This window comes from Eublepharis macularius, chromosome 13 (genome assembly GCF_028583425.1).
Source record: "Eublepharis macularius isolate TG4126 chromosome 13, MPM_Emac_v1.0, whole genome shotgun sequence".
In the NCBI taxonomy this organism is placed as follows: domain Eukaryota; kingdom Metazoa; phylum Chordata; class Lepidosauria; order Squamata; family Eublepharidae; genus Eublepharis; species Eublepharis macularius.
Window position 1 is genome coordinate 72,682,904 of NC_072802.1, and position 20,583 is coordinate 72,703,486.

The window sequence follows — 20,583 nt, forward strand, 5'->3', positions numbered from 1 at the left end:
GGGGGGAGGGAGGGAGGGAGGAAGCAACTGGGGGGGGGCTGCAGAGGTTTATGAGATTATACCTGCAGTGAAGCGACTTTTTTTATTCTCACAAATTGGCCAACAGATTGGCTCGGTAGTAGATTTAGGGCTGTAACAGAGAATGATGGGAGAAAAGATAAATCCTGCTTCTTAACCGGAGGCTGACAGAGGCACTGGGAACTGGGGCGCATGGCACACGAGCGCCCACCTGGCAAGGTCTGATTTTGGCATTCCACCACAATTTCATCATGAAACTGGGAAATTATGAAGAATTATTGACAAAAGGAAAATAGGTGTGAATAAAGCCACCTAACCACCAGTTAACTCAGGTTTGCGTCATGTGCAGTGCTTGTATGTGAAGTGTGGACTCTCGTGATTGATGTTCAGTGGCAATGTTGCCACAGCAGAATTATTGAGTGGCTGAGATTGGGGATGGGTGCGCAACACAGAGCCTCATAGATCATGTGGCCCACTATTGAAAACATTTGGGATGCCCCTGGAGCTGAACGAAATGCACAAGGGAGATTTTGAAAAATGATGGTTGGCGTGCAGAGAGGTTTTCTATCCTGTCTCCTAATACTAGGACTTGTGGGGTCACCCAGTGATATTAATCAGCAAATTCCAGACAGATCAAAGGACACAATTCACAGCATAATTAATCTGTGGAACTTCCTGCCGTGGAGTGTGTTTATGATCACTGGCTAGATGGCTTTAAAAGAGGAACAGAGAAATTCATGGAAGAGAGAGATTTACCAGTGGCTAAAAGGAGCCTCCATGTTCAGAGGCAGTCTATCTTACAATACCAGGTGTTGAGGGACAAGCCACAGTTGCTTTTGATGTCCCAGCTGTGAACTGTCTGTCTGTCTAAGTAGTTTGTCCCACACTCCCAATTCTCAGATTTCCAGCTTGGCTAACAACGCATCAAAAAACAAGAGTAAATATCTAGAAGTCAACAAACTGGGACATGATAGTGGCATTAAAACAACAACAACGTTGAATGGCAGATATGCTTAAAAGCCAAAGGATCATATATTCCTAGGAACCTGGCAACTTCCGTTCGCAGCACGCTGAGCATCTGACCATCGGCCCCCGCCTGGTCCGGCAGGGCTACTCTGGCCTGGAATGTTGCCGTGTCCATCTCGGTCGGCTGGTGAGATCGGCTGCAGCGAAGCACAGGAGACACTGAAGGATCCAAGGTGCTGCCACTGCCTGCTTATGCCACTTCCCCATGTCGCTCTATTCACTGTTGTGTTACAATCAGCAAACTCTCCATGCAGCAGTTACAATCATACCGACAGGTAGCAATTTCTTTTACAGCCAGGAAAAAATTGCTGCCTGCCTGAGTGAAGACATCTGCTGTGTGAGGAGTCTCTCTTTGTTCTCCCCCACCCTCACCGAAGTTTGGACCGCCCCTGCAGAGACTGGTGTTTTGGGGTGCAGAGTTTAACCTCACAGTGTGTGTGAAAATAAGTGGGCCCTAGATCAAATCAAGCCGGAATTGTCCTTAGAAGCTAAAATGACAAAACTGAGGCTATCGTACTTTGGTCGCATCATGAGAAGACAAGACTGTCTGGAAAACTCAATGATGCTAGGAAAAGTGGAAGGCAGTAGGAAAGGAGGAAGACCCAAAACGAGATGGCTGGACTCAATAAAAGAAGCCACGTCCTCCAGTTTGCAGGATCTGAGCAAGTCTGTTAATGATAGGATGTTTGGGAGGTCTTTCCTTTATAGGGTTGCCATAGGTCAGAGGTGACTTGACACCACATAACACACATGTGCGAAAAATAGAAGCCATTCCTTGCCTTTTAAAAACTGCATGGCTTGAAAGCGAGATGAAAAATGGGATTGACCTGAAAAAGAACCATCCTCTTCTCCGTCACTTGCAAACGTTGCGTTCGAGTCACACGTGTCCTGCCTACTGACACACTAGGATGGTGGTCATGGGCTCTTCCCCTTTTAATCCACATGACAGTCTTGTGAGTTGGGTTAAGGCTGCTAGGCTCTGGCTGTTTGTTTTTGCATCCCACTTTGCATTTTTCGTTTATGGAAGTCACTTCAAGCACTTTGTATAAGCCGCCTATAAATCCATTCTTTTAGTTCTGTTATTCTCAAAGCAGTCAGCATGTGGCCTGGAGTTCCTCTGCCCTTGGCCTAGTGAAGCAGGCCATGCTCCAGGTGAGAGCTGCCTCTTCAAAGTCCCTCTGGCACAAATGCTCCTTGTCTAGTTTTTGTCTGAATGTGGCCTTGAAGCTTCAGCCCCTAACCAGAGCAGATGGTGCCGTACAACGGGAGCCGCACCTGGCCCTGGGGCTAGAGGACGGCCTTGGCTGTCTTGCCGTTGACAGCCCGAGTTTAAAGTGGAAAGGGGTGAGCGAGAGGCCAGGCCAGTGCTGGCAACTGGCTGTATGTCAAGGCGAGGCTGCCTTTCCGTGACGGGGTGATTGGGGAGAATAATTACGGCCCGTTAGAAAGCAGTAATTACTGCCGGGAGGGAGAGACGCTTGCCAGTGGAGTGCAAAAGCTCGCCAGGAACCCTCTCGGAAATTGGTAGCTCTGTAATTTTCCTGGCGGGGGTTCGCTGCGTCACCCTGAGATGTGACAACACATGGAATTTGCAGCTTGTCATATCCAACCCTGGTGGCAGTGACAAAGTCAGTCTTTCGCCTTGATCCAGGCATGATTGTTCTGTAGATACCACGTATGTTCTTGGACTGGGCTCTTGGCTTGCCCTGGTGTTCATAGGTCGCAGTCCAGCACAGGAACAGTCCTACTGGGGCTCGGCATCACCTGTTGTTCCTAAAGAGTAGGCGGGTGGGTTTGCTTGTACCGACGTGGGCAGTTCTGCAGGGGAAGGAAGAGTAGGATTTCCAGCGGTCAGGCAGGTGGGACTTGGAGGCTGTGTGCATAGCTCCCTCCCTGTAACTTAAGAGCAGACTAAATTATGCAAACTCGTAAGAACCGTGGAATAAATTATGCACCCTACGAGCAATTATGTAAATTTATACGGAACTCTCAGCTGTCCTTGGCCCAGAATTCAGATTGCCTGGGAATAAAATTTTAATATTTTTGTTAGCGCGGAGTGCCCACTGCCAGGCGTAAATCCCATTGCAATTTATGGCCGCTTAATTGTGCATCATAACTCTGCACCGGATAACCTCTTTCAGAGAGCCATAAGGGCAGGAAGGAAAGAGGGGCCTCTCTAGTCTGTACGCGCTGCAGCCCCTCCGGACCCCAAACGGTGCGCTCCAGACAGAGGCAAAGGGACAAGTTCCAGGAGCAACCGAGTACCCCAGTGCAGAGCACATACCAGCCGGCAGGCGGGCCGGTCACCCTGCTCTGGCCACGAGGGATCCGATAGAATGACCTGGATGGGACAGGAAGCGTGAATGGCTTGTACTTGCAGGCCCTGCTCCAGCCTGCTTGTCGTGGTTGGCGGTGCTGGCGAAGGCAGCCTCCTGGCGTGGGATTGCTGGCCTCGGACTGGGAAGGCTTGGAGGGGCTTCTTCCAAGCCCATGGCTTTCTTTTCTTGCATGGGGGAACGTCCCCCTCCCTCTGGAAAGGCATCTTCTCCACCCTCCCTTTTGGCAGGAGCCCTTTCATTAGGGATTCTGCGTGTGTCACCGGCTAATTAGTGTCATGTTAATTGAGCATTTGCGATGCTGCCACCTCCAAGGACAGCAGTGCCAGCATGAAGGGGAATGCAGATGTGCCGTTCTTCATCTCAGCCTGCCGACGGGGGGGGGGGGGGTTGCTTGGAGGGGCTGCTGAGCCTCTGGCCTTTGGGTCCAGGCAGCTGCCCAGCAGGGCATCCGTTCCACCCAGGAGTTGCCCTTGGCAGACCTAGAGTGTGACGGCTCGACCCTGGGAAAGGGAGTGGGGGGGCGGCTGTAGGGGGAGGAATCCGTCGCCTGCTCTTGAGACCCAGCAGTGAAGATGGCAGAGCAGTGTTCTGCCTGTTGCTGCATGTGGTATTTGTTCAGTGCTGGGTGCCCTTGCCCAGCGGCGCACATTGCCATGCACAGAAACACATATATAGAGAGAGGGGAGGGGGGCAGGTTACCAGTACTCAAGGGGATAGAAGTCCAGTGTCCTGTATAGCTTGCAGCGTTGATGACAGTAGTAATACTTGGCATTTTGATTTTGTAATCCTCATAGCAGCCCTTTAAGGCAAATCGGCGAGCCGTGCTTTAGCAACTTCCACGCTTGGCTGCTGCAAGGTGCTCTCCCTAGGGCGGTCCTTGAAAACAAATAGGAACGCAGCTTGCCCACCTTTTATTTGGGTGGTTGCAGTCGCTCGATCTTGGGCCAGTGGAACTGGGGTCCGATTTGCTCTCGGGCTCGAAATAAGATGAAGCATTGCCCTTTATATCCATTCAGAGGATAGGGCCTGCATACCTGGAGGATACGGCCAGCAGGCATGGTGTGTTCGCAGGTGTGTCTACACACATACTTCTCATCTGTTCCAGTAAAGGGAAGGGGCGTAAGGGGGAGAACCACTTGGGTAGCAGAACCAGCTTGCCGGGCGGTGGGTGTGGTGGGGAGGAATGGAAAGCGCTTCTGGTTCTGTTTGGCCTTGGGTTGAAATTGGCACGGCGGGCTGTGCTGTCTTCGTACTGTACTGTGATAGCGTCGGTGTGAGAGACTTTTGTGGTCTCTTTGCCTGAGCGTAGCAATTCATGCACACAGCCTCGATCACTGGAAAGGCAGCTTTCGAATGTGCAGAGGAATAAAAAGAGTGAGGGCGGGTTCTGGGAGGCCGTGGCCAGCGTCGGGGGGCGTGGGGGGAAGAGGCTGGAATCGGGAGAAGGATCAGGACAGGAGCGCGGGGAGGCGAGGAGGATGAAGGGGGAACGGAGGAGTGACAGCCGTCTCTAGCCAAGCCAGTATGAATTATGCAAGAGAATAAAGATAAGGAAAATGTATAATTTATGCCAATCACCCCGTCAGGCTGAGCGTAGAATTTTGATTTGGGGCGGGGCTCCTCCGTGCTCCTCGCCCTCAAGCAGGAAGGGGAGCTTTGGCGGGGGCCGGCAGAGGCGAAGGCTGGGGACCTCCCGTGGCCCCCTGCCCTTTCCCCCTTCCTCTAGCCCTGCAGTCTTTCCCCTGAAACTTTGCCGCCTCCCATCAATGTTCACGGCGCCCACACCAGCATCCCTGTTTTCTAGAGGAATTACCTTAGAGAGGGGTTGTTCAGAAATCAGTTTACAGCCCAAAAGACACGGCGCGCAAGGGGGGCGGCATGGTGCAGGCCTGTGGGTGCCGGCGGGGCCAGGCTACCCGCCCCCCTTGGCTCTGCAGACTCCAAGGCCCTGACTCTTTCGCAGGCAGTTGGCTGAAGGCTTAGTTCAGCTTTGGCGCACGCTATTGATGAGGTATTGACAGCTAAGGATAAAATGACAGCTGGGTGTTTGGAGCTATACTTGGCTCGCTGGCGTCTCTCAGGGCAGTAGCGCATGCTTGTGGATCAGGGCAGAGGGACAGATCGCTTTCCTTCTGCTCTGCACATCTTCTGCACTCGTCTCTCCTCTTAGGCAAGGTGCACATTCCCTGCAAAGGCTACTAGAACCTCGGTTGGCGCTCTGTTGGCCAGTCCAGCCGTATGCCTGAGGGCGAAGCTGACATCATGCCTTTGAAGTCTGATATTCAGAGGTATCCTGCCTCTGTGCATGGAGGTTCCACTTCTACTCTTCCATGAAGGCAGATCCTTGGAGAGGACACTTGAGGAGCAGATTGTGTAAAGAAGGCCGTGTCTTTGTTGACAGGCTTGCACTGTTGTTCCTACCAAGATCTGCGAGACATTGATAGTAAAGAGTCCAGTAGCACCTTTAAGACTAACCAGCTTTATTGTAGCATAAGCTTTCAAGAGCCACAGCTCTCTTCGTCAGATGCATCGTCAGCTTTTGAGAACCACAGCTCTCTTCGTCAGATGCACCTGACAAAGAGCTGTGGCTCTCGAAAGCTGATGATGCACCTGACAAAGAGAGCTGTGGTTCTCAAAAGCTGACAATGCGTCTGACAAAGAGAGCTGTGGCTCTCAAAAGCTTATGCCACAATAAAGTGGGTTAGTCTTAAAGGTGCTACTGGAGTCTTCACTATTTTGCAACTACAGACTAACACGGCTAACAGGATCCAAGGTGTTGATGGCTCTTGGGGATGGTTTCACATCCAAACAAGTCCCGGCACGTTTGATTTCTGACTGCTCAGAACATTGCCCGTGTTGGATCTTCGTCATCATGACAAACTGATAGAACAGAAATGGGCAGCGTTCTTAGCTATGGAACAAACAACGTTGTGCCTGGAAAATGTGTATTTGTAGAGGCGGGTGTCACGTGAGCGGCCTTAATCGCAGCCTTCCATTAAGGCCTCTCCGGCAGTCATTTGAAAAGCAAGGTGGATGGGTTCACCGGCCATTTCCCCATTATGCTAATGTTATGGGCTTTTTACAGGTGTCTTAAATAGACATTGTTATTAACGAGTCTATTAAGACAATTAAAATCCAGTCCTTTGAGCTGGATTTAATGTTGCCATTGGGAGAGAGGAGGGAGAGGAGGAGAGCTTTGCTTGGTATCCTTTTGGTTCTCTGCCGTGGGGCAGGAAGGCTCCCGGCTTTTCTGCCCGGGACTTCCGACGCTTATTCCCAAAGGAAGTGGAAGAGGTCTGTTCCCGCCTGACACAGCTGTGTGTGGAAAGGTCCTTCCAGTCAGGCACTGAACGCTGGATTCCTCCTTTTTCCTTCTAATCTGGATGGCAGCTGATGGGGCCCGTGCATGTTTTGAGAACACGATGTGCTCTTGAGCATGTCTGCGCTCATAGCATCTCACGCCAGACTGGGAGGGTGTTGGGGGGTTCTTCATAGTGAATTCTCGGCTCCCCTTCCTAGCCCCTGGGAACTCCCATTCCTACCCAATCTCAGGAGGGTACTAGATTGTTTTTAAAACACAATGAAGTTCAGCCTTTGTTCCCGTTTGTACCCTAGAGATGTGGACCCAGTGCTGTTCTGTCCGGGCGCGTTCTTGCAGTATTTGCATGCCCCCACCAACTGTGGTGTCCCCACTTGGAGACTGTGCAACATCCCCCCCCCCCCCCCAAGCAAGCCAAAGGTTTTGCTTGGAAATGGCTTGGTGGCATCACCGTCTCTTTTTCTGCCTCTCTTTTGGAGGGCGCAGTCTTCAAACATCTAATTTATTCCATCCATTAGATAGATTTTGTAGATTTAATCTTTTTCACAGTTGGGGGCTCATTGGATACTCAAGATAAACTCCAAATGAAAGTATAATGGGAACGACAAATGAGTTTTCACACCAGAAATAGCAGAAACTTGCTCAGGAAAGGAGTTTGAGAGGAGCAAAATACATATAATTTCTTTTCTCCCTCCCCTCCCCCCTCCCTGTTGCCATCTTTTGCTGACTACAGTAGGTTACCACAGTTAATTTCGCCAGTTTTGTTCATCTGTAAAATTGCATAAAAGTGACATTTTTGTGCTCATTATAAGAAGTGCTGATTTATAGCTGGTAAATGGAATTTTTTCTCCACTTTTTTTTCCCGGTGAATCTCTCATAGTGGCGTAAAGCACCCATGAAATTGCTTGTATAATGTAGTTTAAATCCAATCTCCGAGAGAGATTCCCCCCGTTGGGTAAAGAGACATTTCCATTCTCCACACTGAGTTTATTTTGGGTCACTCACAGAGGTGAATTTGGAAGCCCAGGTCTGGTCTCTGGGACCCTGATTCTGCCAAGATTGACTACAGACAGATGGAGGCAGGGGGCTTGTTGCGGGCCAGGGGGAGAGAGAATGAAAATTGGTTGAGGAGGCTCGAATCACAGGGTTGGAAGGTACCTCCAGGGTCATCTAGTCCAACCCCCCCTGCACAATGCAGGACATTCACAAATACCTTCTGCCCACACCCTCAGTGACCCCCACTTAGGTTTGCCAGGTCGAGGTTTGGAAATTCCTGGAGATTTTGGGGAGTGGAGCCCGGAGAGGGTGAAGTTTAGGGAGGGGAGGGGCCTCGGTGGGGTATAATGCCATAGAGTCCACCCTCCAAAGCAGCCATTTTCTCCAGAGGAACCGATCTTTGTCACCTGGAGATCAGTTGTAATTCCGGGAGAGCTCCAGCCACTACCTGGAGGCTGGCAATCCTACCCCCCCACCACATGCCCAGAAGATGGCAAAACACCGCCAGGATCCTTAGCTAAACTGGCCTGGGGAAAATTGCTTCCTGACACCAAAGTGGTGATCGACCCTGGGCGTTTGAGAAAGGACCACGAGAACCAAGCCCTGATGCAACCCCTTCTGCCCTCCCCCTCACGATCTGCCCAGGTTCACAGCATCAGCACTGCTGTCAGGTGGCCATCTAGCCTCTTGCTTAAAAACCTCCAAAGAAGGAGAGCCCACCACCTCCCGAGGAAGCCTGTTCCACTGAGGGACCGCTTGAACTGTCAGGAAGTTCTTCCTAATGTTTAGCCAAAAGCTCTTTTGATTTAATTTCAAGCCGTTGGTTCTGGTCCGACCTTCTGGGGCAGCGGAAAGCAACTCCGCGCCATCCTCTATATGGCTGCCTTTCAGGTACTTGAAGATGGTTATCCCATCACCTCTCAGTCGTCTCCTCTCCCGGCTAAAGATGCTGAGCTCCTTCAGTCTTTCCTCACAGGACTTGGTCTCCAGACCCCTCACCGTCTTCATTGCCCTCCTCTGGACACGTTCCAGCTTGTCTATATCCTTCTTAAATTGTGGTGTCCAAAACTGAACACAATACTCCAGGTGAGGTCTAGCCAGATCAGAGTAGAGTAAATGTGATACATATACTGTTTTCTATCATCTGTGGTACCTAAACAGAACCTCCAGATTTAGATGCAGTGTACCTTTGGAACAGCAGGTGCAAAAGACAAGGAACAGAACAACTAGGACTGTCTTGCTCTGCTTTGGCTCTTCCTGGAAATAGCCGGATATTGGAAACAATGCTGGGCTTCAGGAGGCTTGGTCTGATCCGCTGGGACTGAAATTATTTTACCCCATCAGGCAATAATATGGGTATCTCGTGTCTAGCAGCAGGCTCAGGCCTCCCATAGTCCAGCAGAAGTTTTATGGAACTTGCTGAGAATGCAGGAGAACATGAAATGGTAAATTACAGAGGGACAGAACAAAAACTGCCTGGAATGTTAAGAGCTGAAGTTGGTAAAAAGGGAGGGAGAAAAACTGAACAAGGGACGGAGGAGGAAACAGATACAGGCAATTGCGTCCCTCTGCAATCGTTTGTGAGCTCCTTCAGTGAGTTCTTGGCTTAAGTGAAGCTTTAAGTACAGGAACTTATGGCTCAAAATGGGTGCTAGGAATCAAGGGCGGGCTTTATATAACTCTGCTCAAGTGGCAAATATTGAGCTTATATTCACCCAAGGACTTGTGCCCGGTGGAGTCGTGTTTGTCTTCGAACACCTGTCTGTCCCTGGGCCAGGAGGAGGGGGCTGCAGAGCAGACTTTCTTGGTGTGGTGTGTCTTGGGGAGCAAGGATTACAAAGCCTCCAGGAAGCAGGCAAGCGTTGGGGTGGCTGGCCGGCCCAGTGTTCCGGCGTGGAATAAAACATGAAGGGTCACATCAGTGCTCAGTTCTCGTGGCCCCTTCTTACACGCCCAGGGTCATGCCGATCGCCACTTGGGTCAGGGAGCAATTTTCCCCAGGCCAATTTGGTTACGGATCGTGATGGTGCTTTGCCATCTTCTGGACATGGAGCAGGGGTCACTGGGTCTGTGGAGGGCGGGAGGTAGCTGTGAATTTCCTGCATTGTGCAGGGGGTTGGACTAGATGACCCTGAGGTTCCTTCCAACCCGATGACTCTGTGTGTCCGTGTGACATAAACTACTTCCTCAGTTCAGGCGGGAGACACTGTTGAAGTTAAGGAACCACAAATCTGCCTCACGGCCCGGGCATGCTGAATTTAGCAGAAGGCTTGTGGACTCCCCCTCCGCTCTGCCTGCATACCATGGAATGGGATGTGGCTCAGCGGAAGAGTCTCTGCTTGGCATGCAGAAGGCCCCAGGTTCAATCCCCAGCATCTCCAACTCAAAGGATCAGGTAGCAGGTGATGTGAAAGACCCCGCTCGAGACCCCGAAGAGCCCCTGCCAGCTGAGTAGACCAGCCGGGCCTCGATGGAGCAAGGGTCTCGTTCAGCATGAAGCTGCTTTGTGTGGAATTCAGCCACCTTACTAGGACAGGTTTACACGATTGTCGTGCTTTTCCTTTCTGGAACTCTGTGTGGGGTCTTTTTTTGTTGTCATGAGGCTGCTCGCATGGGATACTGTATTCCACATGAAGGTGTTGCCTGGGTGGTCCTCCTGACTCTCCTTACAGGTGTCGCTGTAGTGCCCAGGAGGGCCTGATCTCGTCAGATCTCAGAGACTAATCAGGGTCGACCTTGGTTAGTAATTGGATGGGAGACCTCCAACGAAGATTGCAGAGGCAGGCAATGGCAAACCACCTCCGTTAGTCTCTTGCCATGAAAATCCCACCAGGGGTCGCCATAAATCAGCTGTAACTTGATGGCAGGATTTCATTTCTTAATGTGATTGGCTTTACAGAGAGCTGTATGGTGACATCCAGTGGCAGATTGCAAGCATTACATAACATTTCTTGCATTACTTGCGCAGGATTTCAAGCAGTTCTGCTAGTACATTTGTTGAGCTTGTTTTGGAAGATTGGGTTCACCCCCTTTCCGTACAAGAGCATCCCCATAACGCCCTGCTTTCTTTGTGTCTTGTAGGTGAAGCCGTGGCTCCCGCGCACTCTCCGCGGTATCCCAGCCCAGCTGAACTGGATGCCTACGCACAGAAAGTGGCTAACAACCCCCTCACCATCAAGATCTTCCCCACCAACATCAGGGTTCCACAGCACAAGCACCTTAACCGGACGGTGAACGGGTACGACACGACAGGGCCGCGCTACAGCCCGTACCCTGTGCATGCGAGTGGCTACCAGGGCCTTCTGGCCATTGTCAAGGCCTCCTCCAGCAAAGGGGTCGTGAAGAGCTTAGAGGGGAAGCGGACTAAGATGTCCCCTGCCCACGTGGCCATTGCCCCCTACCCGGTGTCAAGCACTTTAGCCCAAGGCCCTTCTTGCACCGGCCAGCTGAGTTACCACAGCAGCCAGAAGCAGATGGAGGCTCCGGTTCCCCCCAACATCACAGTGGCTGCTTCGGTGATCCCCCACACAGGAAGGAGCCTGGCGCTGCCGCAGTCCAACCTGCCCTCCATCCAGAACATCATATTCCAGATCAATCAGCAATGCCAGGCCCAGAATACCCAGCCAGGGTGCCAGGGAGTCGTGGTGACTAATCCTAGTCCGGCAAAGCATGGCACCGCCAGTGGCTTTACCAGCATGGCGACGGTGGGTGCTGCGGTGGCCTACGCAGGCACAGTGCTGCCTGATTGCCGTAAAGGGGCAGAGCTGGTGGTGGGCTCCACCCCCGGCACTGGGCTTGGCTCCAAATCCGGCCTCTACCCAGATAGCATGGACTACTTGCTGTGGCAGCAGAAGCAGCAGCTGCGGATGTACAGTGCGGGCAGCGGGGGTGGGGGGGCCGTCAGCAAGTCTCCGGAAATGTGCGCCGGGGTCCTGCGTGCCTATCCCGTGGCGGTCACTGCCGACAAGGTGAGCTCGTCCCCTTTGAACTGCGTGGGCCTGCATGGGAACTTCTCGATGGGGCAGTATTTTGCCCCTCCCTGGAACAGCATCCTGGTCACGCCCAACAGTGACTGCTACAACCCCCAGGAGCTGGCGAACGGGCACCGTGAGCTGGGCGTGCACCCCTCAGACGGGCTTCCCAGTTTGCCCAGCAAGACCCTCTGCAATACCTCCGTCCTCAGCAGTAGCCTCCAGTCTCTGGAGTATCTCATCAACGACATCCACCCCCCGTGTATCAAAGAGCAGATGCTGGGCAAAGGCTACGAAACTGTGTCGGTGCCGCGGCTCTTGGACCACCAGCACGCCCATATCCGCCTGCCCGTCTACAGATAAGAGCTGCCTGCACACTCTTTGGAACTGGAGGGCAATTGCTTCTGCTACTGAGACCTGCTCCCCCACCCCCACCCCCAGTTCCTGTCTCCAACCATGCTGGGGGAAAGGGGTGGAAAAGGAGACAGCATTGTCAGAGAGACACTGGAATTCTGGAACGTGGGTTGAGCTGCCGGCTGCCCTATGGCCTACTGGAAGCCCCAGGACAAAGGAAATTGCTTGTCTATATAGCTCAGAAAATTGTTTTTATTTCTAAGAATGTGAACAGGGAGATGCTATCCAATTTTGCTGCTAATCCAGGGAGAGAAGGCTTCGCTCGGTGTGGATGTGGGTGTGAATGGGAGTGCGTCAGTGTGCGTCTGTGACCGTTCGGATATGCATGTGGAGGGGCCCGTTTTCCCCCTTTCCAGAAAGAAGTTTTGTTCCTGTGCTGAGTCCAAGTGGGAGATTTACACGCATCATGAGTTGGATGGGGGGCACGCAGGGGAAGGGGTCTGAGGCCCGGGCCGAACCCCCACAAATCCAGGTGGTTTCGTAGCGTGGCTTTGCCTACTTTCTAGTTGAAGTCCGTAACTTGCACTGTTTTGATTAAAGCTAATAATTGGGGAGAGGGGAGGAGGAAGCTTGTCTGGAAGCTCTTTAAGGAAAAAGAAACCTTGAAAACTTGAAGCTTTTTTTTCAATTTAGTTTAACCTTGTGTATATTTCTGCATTCGGCTGCTACACGACAAATTCCCTTTCCTTCTCCCCTTTTGAGATAGTCCTAGGTTGTTGTTGTTTTGATTAATACCATACTTGTTGTTATTATTATAATAATTATTATAATTATTATTTTTAACAGAAGAGTTCCATTGCCCATGTGTGTTTGAGGAGACCAACATGTTAGCTGGGCAGTTACGCTAGAGAGAGAGCCAGAAATCATCCATCTGCCCCCCCCCCCCACTGCCCTTCTGTTGAATTCTTGTTGTGTTTTCCCCCGCGATCCTCCTCCATGGCACGTGGCTATGGATGAACCGTTTGAGAAGACAGAAGCGAAAGTCACAGGAGGGGCTCACAGTTACCCCTGTGCTGTTGTGTTGTTGCAAAGAAGTAGTCCAAACAAGAACCATGCCCCTTTACTTGTAGCCCACCACTGGCTCCCCCCACCCCTACCCCATGCCTCTTTTATTTGTGGCTGGTCATGCCTTTGCATTCGAGTAGGTTTCAGTGTAAATCGGGTTGAAGCACGAAACACGAGCTGGTGCTTGTGGGATGTCTTTGAAAAAATGGACAGGACAGATATTAGCTTGCTTGTCCGGCTGCCCGTTGGAGATGGGCTGCCTCCATTGCACCCCCCACTTCTGCTGCTCAATTCCACTCACACAGCTCAAGTTACAAGAACATTATGGATTCTAAAACACTAATGTATTTTACTGTCAGTTATATCTTTGTTCTGTTCTAGAGGCAGTTTGCAGGTGAGAATCCTAGAATCCTATTTAAACACATCTAGAGGGTTTTTTGTATCAGGATATATCATTTGCATACTTTTATTTCCTCTTTTTAAAAAAAAAACAGTTTCCAAACAGTATTCATTCTGCTCTGTCATTCAGCCCTTGCAATTATGTGTTTAATAGATTTTATTCAAGGCGTCTGCATTGCGGAAATTACAAAGATATTTTTTGTCCCCGCTGGGTTTGGGGCAAGGGGAAGGGGGAGAAGGAACGGAAGCCCCCCCTGCATCCAACAGTTGTGCTCCGAATATAGCGGTACTGTGTCCTTAAACCACGCGTTCCAGCACTAAGTGCATTTAGAAATCTCTGAGAATGTGTTTTTATATGAAAAAAATCGACCATTATATTCTACTGTGAGAAGTGCACCTGCGCTATATTGTTTTAAAAATGAGAGAAAAACAAAAAGAGAGAGAAAAAAAACAGCAAACCGTGTCTCTCCATGTTGTCTTTCTTTCCCCTCCCACACACCAAATGAAATTAAACCGGGGGTTTCACTGGAGGTCTGGTTTTGAAATTTGCTTGCGTGTCTTACTTTCTCCCTTCACGGCCTTGGGGTCGGAGGAAATTCCCCTTGTGGCCTGGCTGCTCCTTCCAGTAGGGGAAATGTCTGTGCACATGTGGATACACACGCATTTGAAACTAACAGGTGGGAGCCACGGCATGCTTGTTGGAGCAGCCGCGGGGCTCTGGTGTTCTGGCAAAACTTTGAAAGGCTGACAGCCGCACATGTTGGAACAGTTTGTGTGCTGTTTGTTGGTGGTCACTGCTGCACCGAAGGGCCGATCAAGCACACACATTCCTCCCTCTTCCCTCGGCAGCCGTGTTTTCCCTGCTCAACGTCAGTGAAGATTTGGGGGAATTGCTGGGGTTGTGCAGGTAACAATCATGTGCAGGACCTGTGGTTATGCCTGCACTTTGGAAAGCCGCTGGTTGCCACATTTCCATCTTAAAAGGAAGCATTATGGCTGTGTGGCTCCCACCCAGCACCCCAAAGGGCAAAGAGTGTCGTGGGCCAGGTGGCAGGCCTTCCCTCTTGGAGTGGTCTGTAAGGTCAGAGGCAAAGGCCCTGTGTAGGCGGCTCCTGTCAGGTTTTTTCCTCTCTCCAAACGTTTTCGTTGTCAAAGCTGAACCTGCCGTGTTTTCTCCCCTGCCTAAGGAGACTTCCCCTGGCTCCTGCAACAGGAGAATGTTCCCTTTGCTTTGGGAAAGCATCACTTTTAGCAAGGCTGGTCTGCAAGATCCACCCCCCTGAATGCCACCGCTCGAGCTGCAAGGCGCATGCAAGAGCTGCCGTGCCTCCGGAAAAGATACCCAAGTTCGTCAGGAGCATCCGAGAACTGGTGAACTCTCTTTCAAGCAAGTCCTGTGGCCCAGCGGAATGGGCCTGGCTGTCCGTTTGTGTGTCTGAGAGAGAATCGTCTCTCGTCTGCTTGGCGGGAAAGCTCATGGAGGCTGAGAAGTGTCGCTTCCGTAACTGCTACGCTGACTGGCTCCCCAGCGAGACGCTGCGCCGCCTGGATTGCCATTGGTTGTTCGTCCTTGCCCTGTAGTCCAGGGATAAAAATGGCCGCGGCAGTTGTCGTGTCTGTGATACACAGGCGAGGAAAGAAGAAGGGGACGGGGCTGCAGCCTGTGGGTCTTTCCTGTTAATGGGGCCTTCCCACAGCTCAGGGCATCCTCTTTGAGCAAGGGAAGGTTTCCTGTAGCAGGGAGAGGTGCCACAGTTAGCAGAGGGGCCCCACAAGATCCAACCCATGATGTGGAAGAGAGACATATTGATGCAGAGGCTGTGGCCTCCCTGAGTTGGGTAATTCCTGGAGATTCCTGGAGATTTGGGGGGGTGGAGCCTGGGAAGGGACCTCAGCCAGGATATAATGCCATAGAGATCACCCTCCAAAGCAGCCGTTTTCTCCAGGGGGGTTGATCTCTGGAGATCAGGAATCATTCCAAGAGGTCTAAACCACCCACCCTCCCACCCCACTGCAGGTTGGCAACCTTGCTCCCTGCTTGAGAGTTGGCCTAGCAAACGACTGGAGTTTTGCTGCTCTTTGCAGCAGTTTTTCTGTGCAGAGTTAAATAAAAGGCTGTGGGCCACTCCTTCCTGTCTCCTGCCCTGCCCTGGCCCACAAATTTCCAACTGGACAAAGCAGTGGCTGTCACTTTTCCTTTTGAAACTGATCCTTTGTGGGGAAGGAAGAGAGTTGTGTATGTTGTTGCGTGCCTAAATGTTTAATGAATGATATTGTGGGCGTGCTGAGAAGACCTTGAGTTTGATGGGGCTATAAGCAAATGGCTTCCCCATATCCAGCACAGCCCACCTCGCCAGTTGCGTCTCTCCATGCTGCTTTTTCCACCTATGGATAGTGTGTGTGGAGCACATTCTATGTAGCTGGTCTTCCATGGGAAAGGCTGGATCTGTGCCCCGAATTCGCCTTGCATGTTGTTGCTGAGTCACCATAGCCCCCTTTCCTCAAGTACCCCCAACCTCTTCCCCCTTTTGCATTTTCTCCCCAAATTCCTCTTTCCTTGGCAGCATGCCAGCAAAATCAGGGGGGGGGGGTCCACAGAGCAACATGTTCTCTGCCATTTTGGAGCTGTGTGTTCTCACCGCCGGCTGGCTCCTGTTGTCCTCAGTTCCCAGGCAGCTGAATCGGATTGTGTTCTCCCCACGATGACCCCGTCAGCCCTGGGTGAGGCAGCAGATTCCTGCCCTGAACAAAGAGCTCCTGGCATTAGGATAATAGTATTAAATTCCAAATAGATTTCAGTGGGGGGGGGCTATCTATCACTCGTGCTCCTGTCTCTCTCCATGGCGGAGTCTCTGTGACATACGGCGTCCCATTATGTAGGCGCTGGCCTAGGAGAAAAGGCTTTGGCGTGTAAAGAGACGGGCAGGCTGCGATGGCTGGGTGCTTGCTTATTGGAGGGCCATGTTTTCTGGGGATAACCCCTTTCTTGTCCTGGGATGTAATGGAGCCCATTTCCCCCCTCCTCCAAATGGATACGTCAATGCGGGCATGAAAATGCAGAGCGGAGGGTATGTTACTCTTTCAGATGGAAAACTAGGCCTCAGCTGCAATCATGTCGACGCCGCTGTGATCATTCCGACAGAATGGTGCTTTGTGACTTCTGTTAAATGGCCATGTGAGAAGTCGAGCGTGTTAATTTTATTTTGTTCATTTGCTCCGTTCGGATCCTGGCCTAGAGTAGCTTCAAGTACGTGCTTGGAAAAGCCAAACTGTGAGATGATTCCTGGCCGCCCGAGCATCACCGTTTTCGAGCACTGCTCTTGTTGGAAAAGGCAGGGCACGCCTGTCGATTTGGCTGCTCATACGAACGAAGGTTATTCTGTATCAAGCCGATGTCCGTGCCTGTAGGACGTGCTGGCAAAATTACCTCCATTTGTCTTTTCTCGCACACATAACAACCTGTCTTCAGATTTCAGGCTCGTGGGGGGAGAGGAGGTGGAAACTGGCAGAACCTCAAAGCCTTTAGGTCCCCCTGCTGGTAGAAGATGGATTGACGGAAGGAACCAACCACTTGGAAATCCCCTGAAAGAGAATGAGAGTGCTGGGTGGTGTGCTGGGGGTGCAGCAGGCAGAGAAATGTCTGTTTTCAAGGGAAAGACTAGGAAGGGGGGCCTCCAGATCCTAGAAGGCAAACAGTAGCCCGGGGGGGGGACGTGCATTGCCAAGCTGGTTTCCCTCCCTCCCCCCTCCCTTTGTGGAAAATGGAAACGTATTGGGTGTGGAGCTGCTAAGAACACGCCCATCGAGATCTCTGGCCCTGTTACACAAGAGGAATGTTCCTTCGGGTAAAGCCATGACAGTAAACTGGCTTAGTCCTGCGCGCATCCTTGAGTACGTCAGAATCCGAGGGCTATTTGGAACTGACGTTATGGGCAGTTTGCATTTGCCTGAGTCAGCCCAACTACCTGGCGCTGTGCAGGTTGTAGCTGTGGACCTGTGCACCAGATCAGCCAAGTCAAGGTAGGGGCCAAGAGAAGAAGAAAGAACATTTGTGGCTACTTTCATTTGCCTCTACAGCAATAATGCTGGCTCCAGTATAGCCCCAGGGGGTCTTTACTGACTCAGCAAGGCCCCATTAAAAAAAAGGGACACCTGTCTCCATGACCTTGGACTTCCCACCAGTATCATCATCACCTTGTCGGGGTTTAGAGTCAACTTGTTCACCAGCAGCCATTTAACTGCAGCAGCCAGGCAACGGCTCGGGCCACTGGCACCACTGTGGGATTGTGAGTAAAGAAATGCAGAGTTGGGTGTCGTCGGCATATTGATGACACCCAATTCCAAAACTGTAGAGTTGAGCAGCACCTTTAAGACTAACCAAATTTTATTGTAGCGTAAGCTTTCAAGAACCACAGCGCTCTGTTAGATGCATGTGACCAAGAGAGTTGTGCTCCTCAAAAGCTTATGCTTCAATGAAGTTGGTTAGTCTTAAAGGTGCTACTGGACTCTACTATTTTGCAACTACAGACAAACACGGCTAACTTCTCTGGATCTCTCAGACCCGTGGAACCCCCACAGGACACCCCCACTCTGATGACAACTGGTCTCCGATTATAGGGTCTCAAACCATAAGGGCTAGAAGTTTGCATTTTAAAAATACGACCGCTGAGTGGCTTGAGCTGCGGTATACTGCAGGCACCACGACTGACCGTAGAGTCTGGAGGCCCGCTTGCAGCGCAATTCTGTGAAGAGTTACTCCAGTCTAAGCCCATTGATTTCAGTGGGCTTGGACTGGAGTAACTTGATAGAACTGAACTTTTGTTTATTTATTTTTACTTTATTTTTAGACCACCCTTCACTGAGACTCAAGGTGGATTACAGTAGGAGTCAGTACAGTCAATTTCAAAGACATTTCAATAAACAATGTAATGTAGAGTATGTAAGTGCAAATTTGCAAAGCTTTAAAACTAGCAAAAATCTAATAAGTTCAAGAAATGGTAAAACAGCATAAGCAATTTTAAGACATGTAGGATCGTACTTGCAGAAAGGGACAGTACATAGTAAAATCTATAGCCCCTATCCCTTATGTATCTCGTTGAGACCACTTTCTTTGCAACGTTTAACAATATAGTGTTAAAAACCAGCATAAGAACAAGTAATAACAATAACATTAAATCAAGGCCTTAAAATACCTGGCTCAGCACCACTGTCGGGATCAACCCAGAAATGTCTGGTTCACCTATAAAGGCCACGTTAATTCAGCCTTGTGTGCCCTGTGGAAACTCAACAAACCCAGCAGGGCCCGAGAGACATCAGAGAGTGCGATAATCAGTAGAAAGCCCTTGGCAGATGGTTCTCACTGCTGCTTCGTTAGCTTGCAATAATTCTGTCTTGTCTGTCTGTCTGTCAGCAGGCCCAGAAGAGCATCAGCTCTTTTCCAGCTGGGTGGATCTGGCAGGCTGATCCAGCGGCAGTGAGGGGGGATCCAGTTGGGCCACGAATGGCAGGAGAGATGTATCGTCCTCTTGTGCTGCTGGCACGCCAGTCGCCTTCCTCCCCATATTTATGGCCTGCCAGGAAGGGAGCTCTCACTCACTGGGGCTGTAACCACAATGACAGCCAATCAAGGGAACAAAGAAGAATTGGCACGAAAGGAGAATTTCGCAGAGGTGGTTCCTGCCTTGAGAAAGGAGGGGGCAGGGAAGGGAGAGCGCTGTGTGAGTGCCTAGCTGCCGGGTGGCACCTTCAAACTGAATTGTCCGCTGGAGAAAATATTTGCTTGGATCTTTGTTAATCAAAAAAGGGCCATGGGAAAAAGAAATGTGAAAATACCCCACTTTCTTCTAAGGGGAAAATTGCGGACGACCTGCTGTATAGTCTGAATGTCGGTCGCATTGGATCCCTGGCCACCTACCCACTGAATGCAAGGGACAAAAATATTGCCCAGGTGCGTCGCAGGTTGTTAAATCCGAAACAGCCTCACAATGGCGAACTCATGCTGTAATGCCCTCTACTAATTTGGCTCCGTTCTCTGATCATCAAACCAGGTCCTGTTCCTTGCAATGGTTCAGCAGGGTGCAAAGCAAATATCACGGCAAAAAACTAGTCGAAATCCTACTTTTAAGTGCTTTTTGAAATCTGACACCAGCAGCATTCAGACATGCTTCCTGCAATTAGGTAGTTGCACGGTGCCTTTTTAGACTTGCTGAAATCTTGCTTACCCAGCCCCTCTTTCCTCAAACATGGAAGCCCTTCACACAGGAAGTAGAATTGCAATGTCATGCAGTTCTAACATCTTTGGATCAGCACTATGCAACTACCCGTTTCCTTCTAGACCTGATTTGGGGTGCTGATATTGACCTTTAAAGCCCCCTACAGCTTGGAGCCTGCATTGCCTTCAGGACTGCCTGCTCCCCTATGAACCTGTCTGTCCACTCAGGTCATCTTCGGGGGCCCTGCTTCAGGTTTCTCTGCTGTCCAAGACAGGTGGCAACCTCAAAAGGGGCCTGCTTGGTCATGGTGCCCAAACTCCGAAATGCTCTCCTCAGGAAGATTCGCCTGCCTCCCTTTGTCATGGTCTTCCAGAAGCGGGTGAAGACTTTAAATTTCCCCCAGTAACTCTTACTGGCTCTCCTCTTTGGTTGTGTGTGTGTGTGTGTGTGTGTTTGTATATATGTCCATTTTAAAACTGTATATATGTATATAGTTAAAATGTTTTCGTATCTGTTCAATGTCTTGGGGTCCCTATTTGAGTGGAAAGGGGGCATATAAATGAAATTGGAGAACAGAGGGGGGGGCGAGACTTGGGCTGGGCACCCCAAGATGTACCCAGTGACAACACAACACCGCAGCCCACTAGAGGAAGCTGTCTTGAAGAGCTGGGGAAAGGTGTACAGCCATATTGGTCCATGCAAATTCCCCCAAAGAATGGAATTGGCCTTTTTCTTATTTGAGGGGTGTTGAGGAGCTGGAGCTGAGGAATCCAGTGAGGATGTTTCTCTAAGGTGGGGGGGGGGGGACACAAGTCCTGGGAGTGAGGCCACCCGAGCTGTTCTCGGCAGCTGCAGATGTTCAAAGAGGAGTCCAGTTTGGCTCT

General features: G+C 50.8%; 1 protein-coding gene across 1 annotated transcript in view; it reads left to right on the plus strand.

Annotated features, from left to right (window-relative positions):
* FAM222A (family with sequence similarity 222 member A) overlaps positions 1-12,083 on the plus strand; it is a 99,893-nt gene extending 87,810 nt beyond the window's left edge. The window contains exon 3 of the mRNA XM_054995913.1: positions 10,780-12,083. Coding sequence (XP_054851888.1) covers positions 10,780-12,032 — 1,253 coding nt within the window. The 3' untranslated portion in view covers positions 12,033-12,083. The remainder of the gene's footprint in view (positions 1-10,779) is intronic.
* The last annotated feature ends 8,500 nt before the right edge of the window (positions 12,084-20,583 follow it).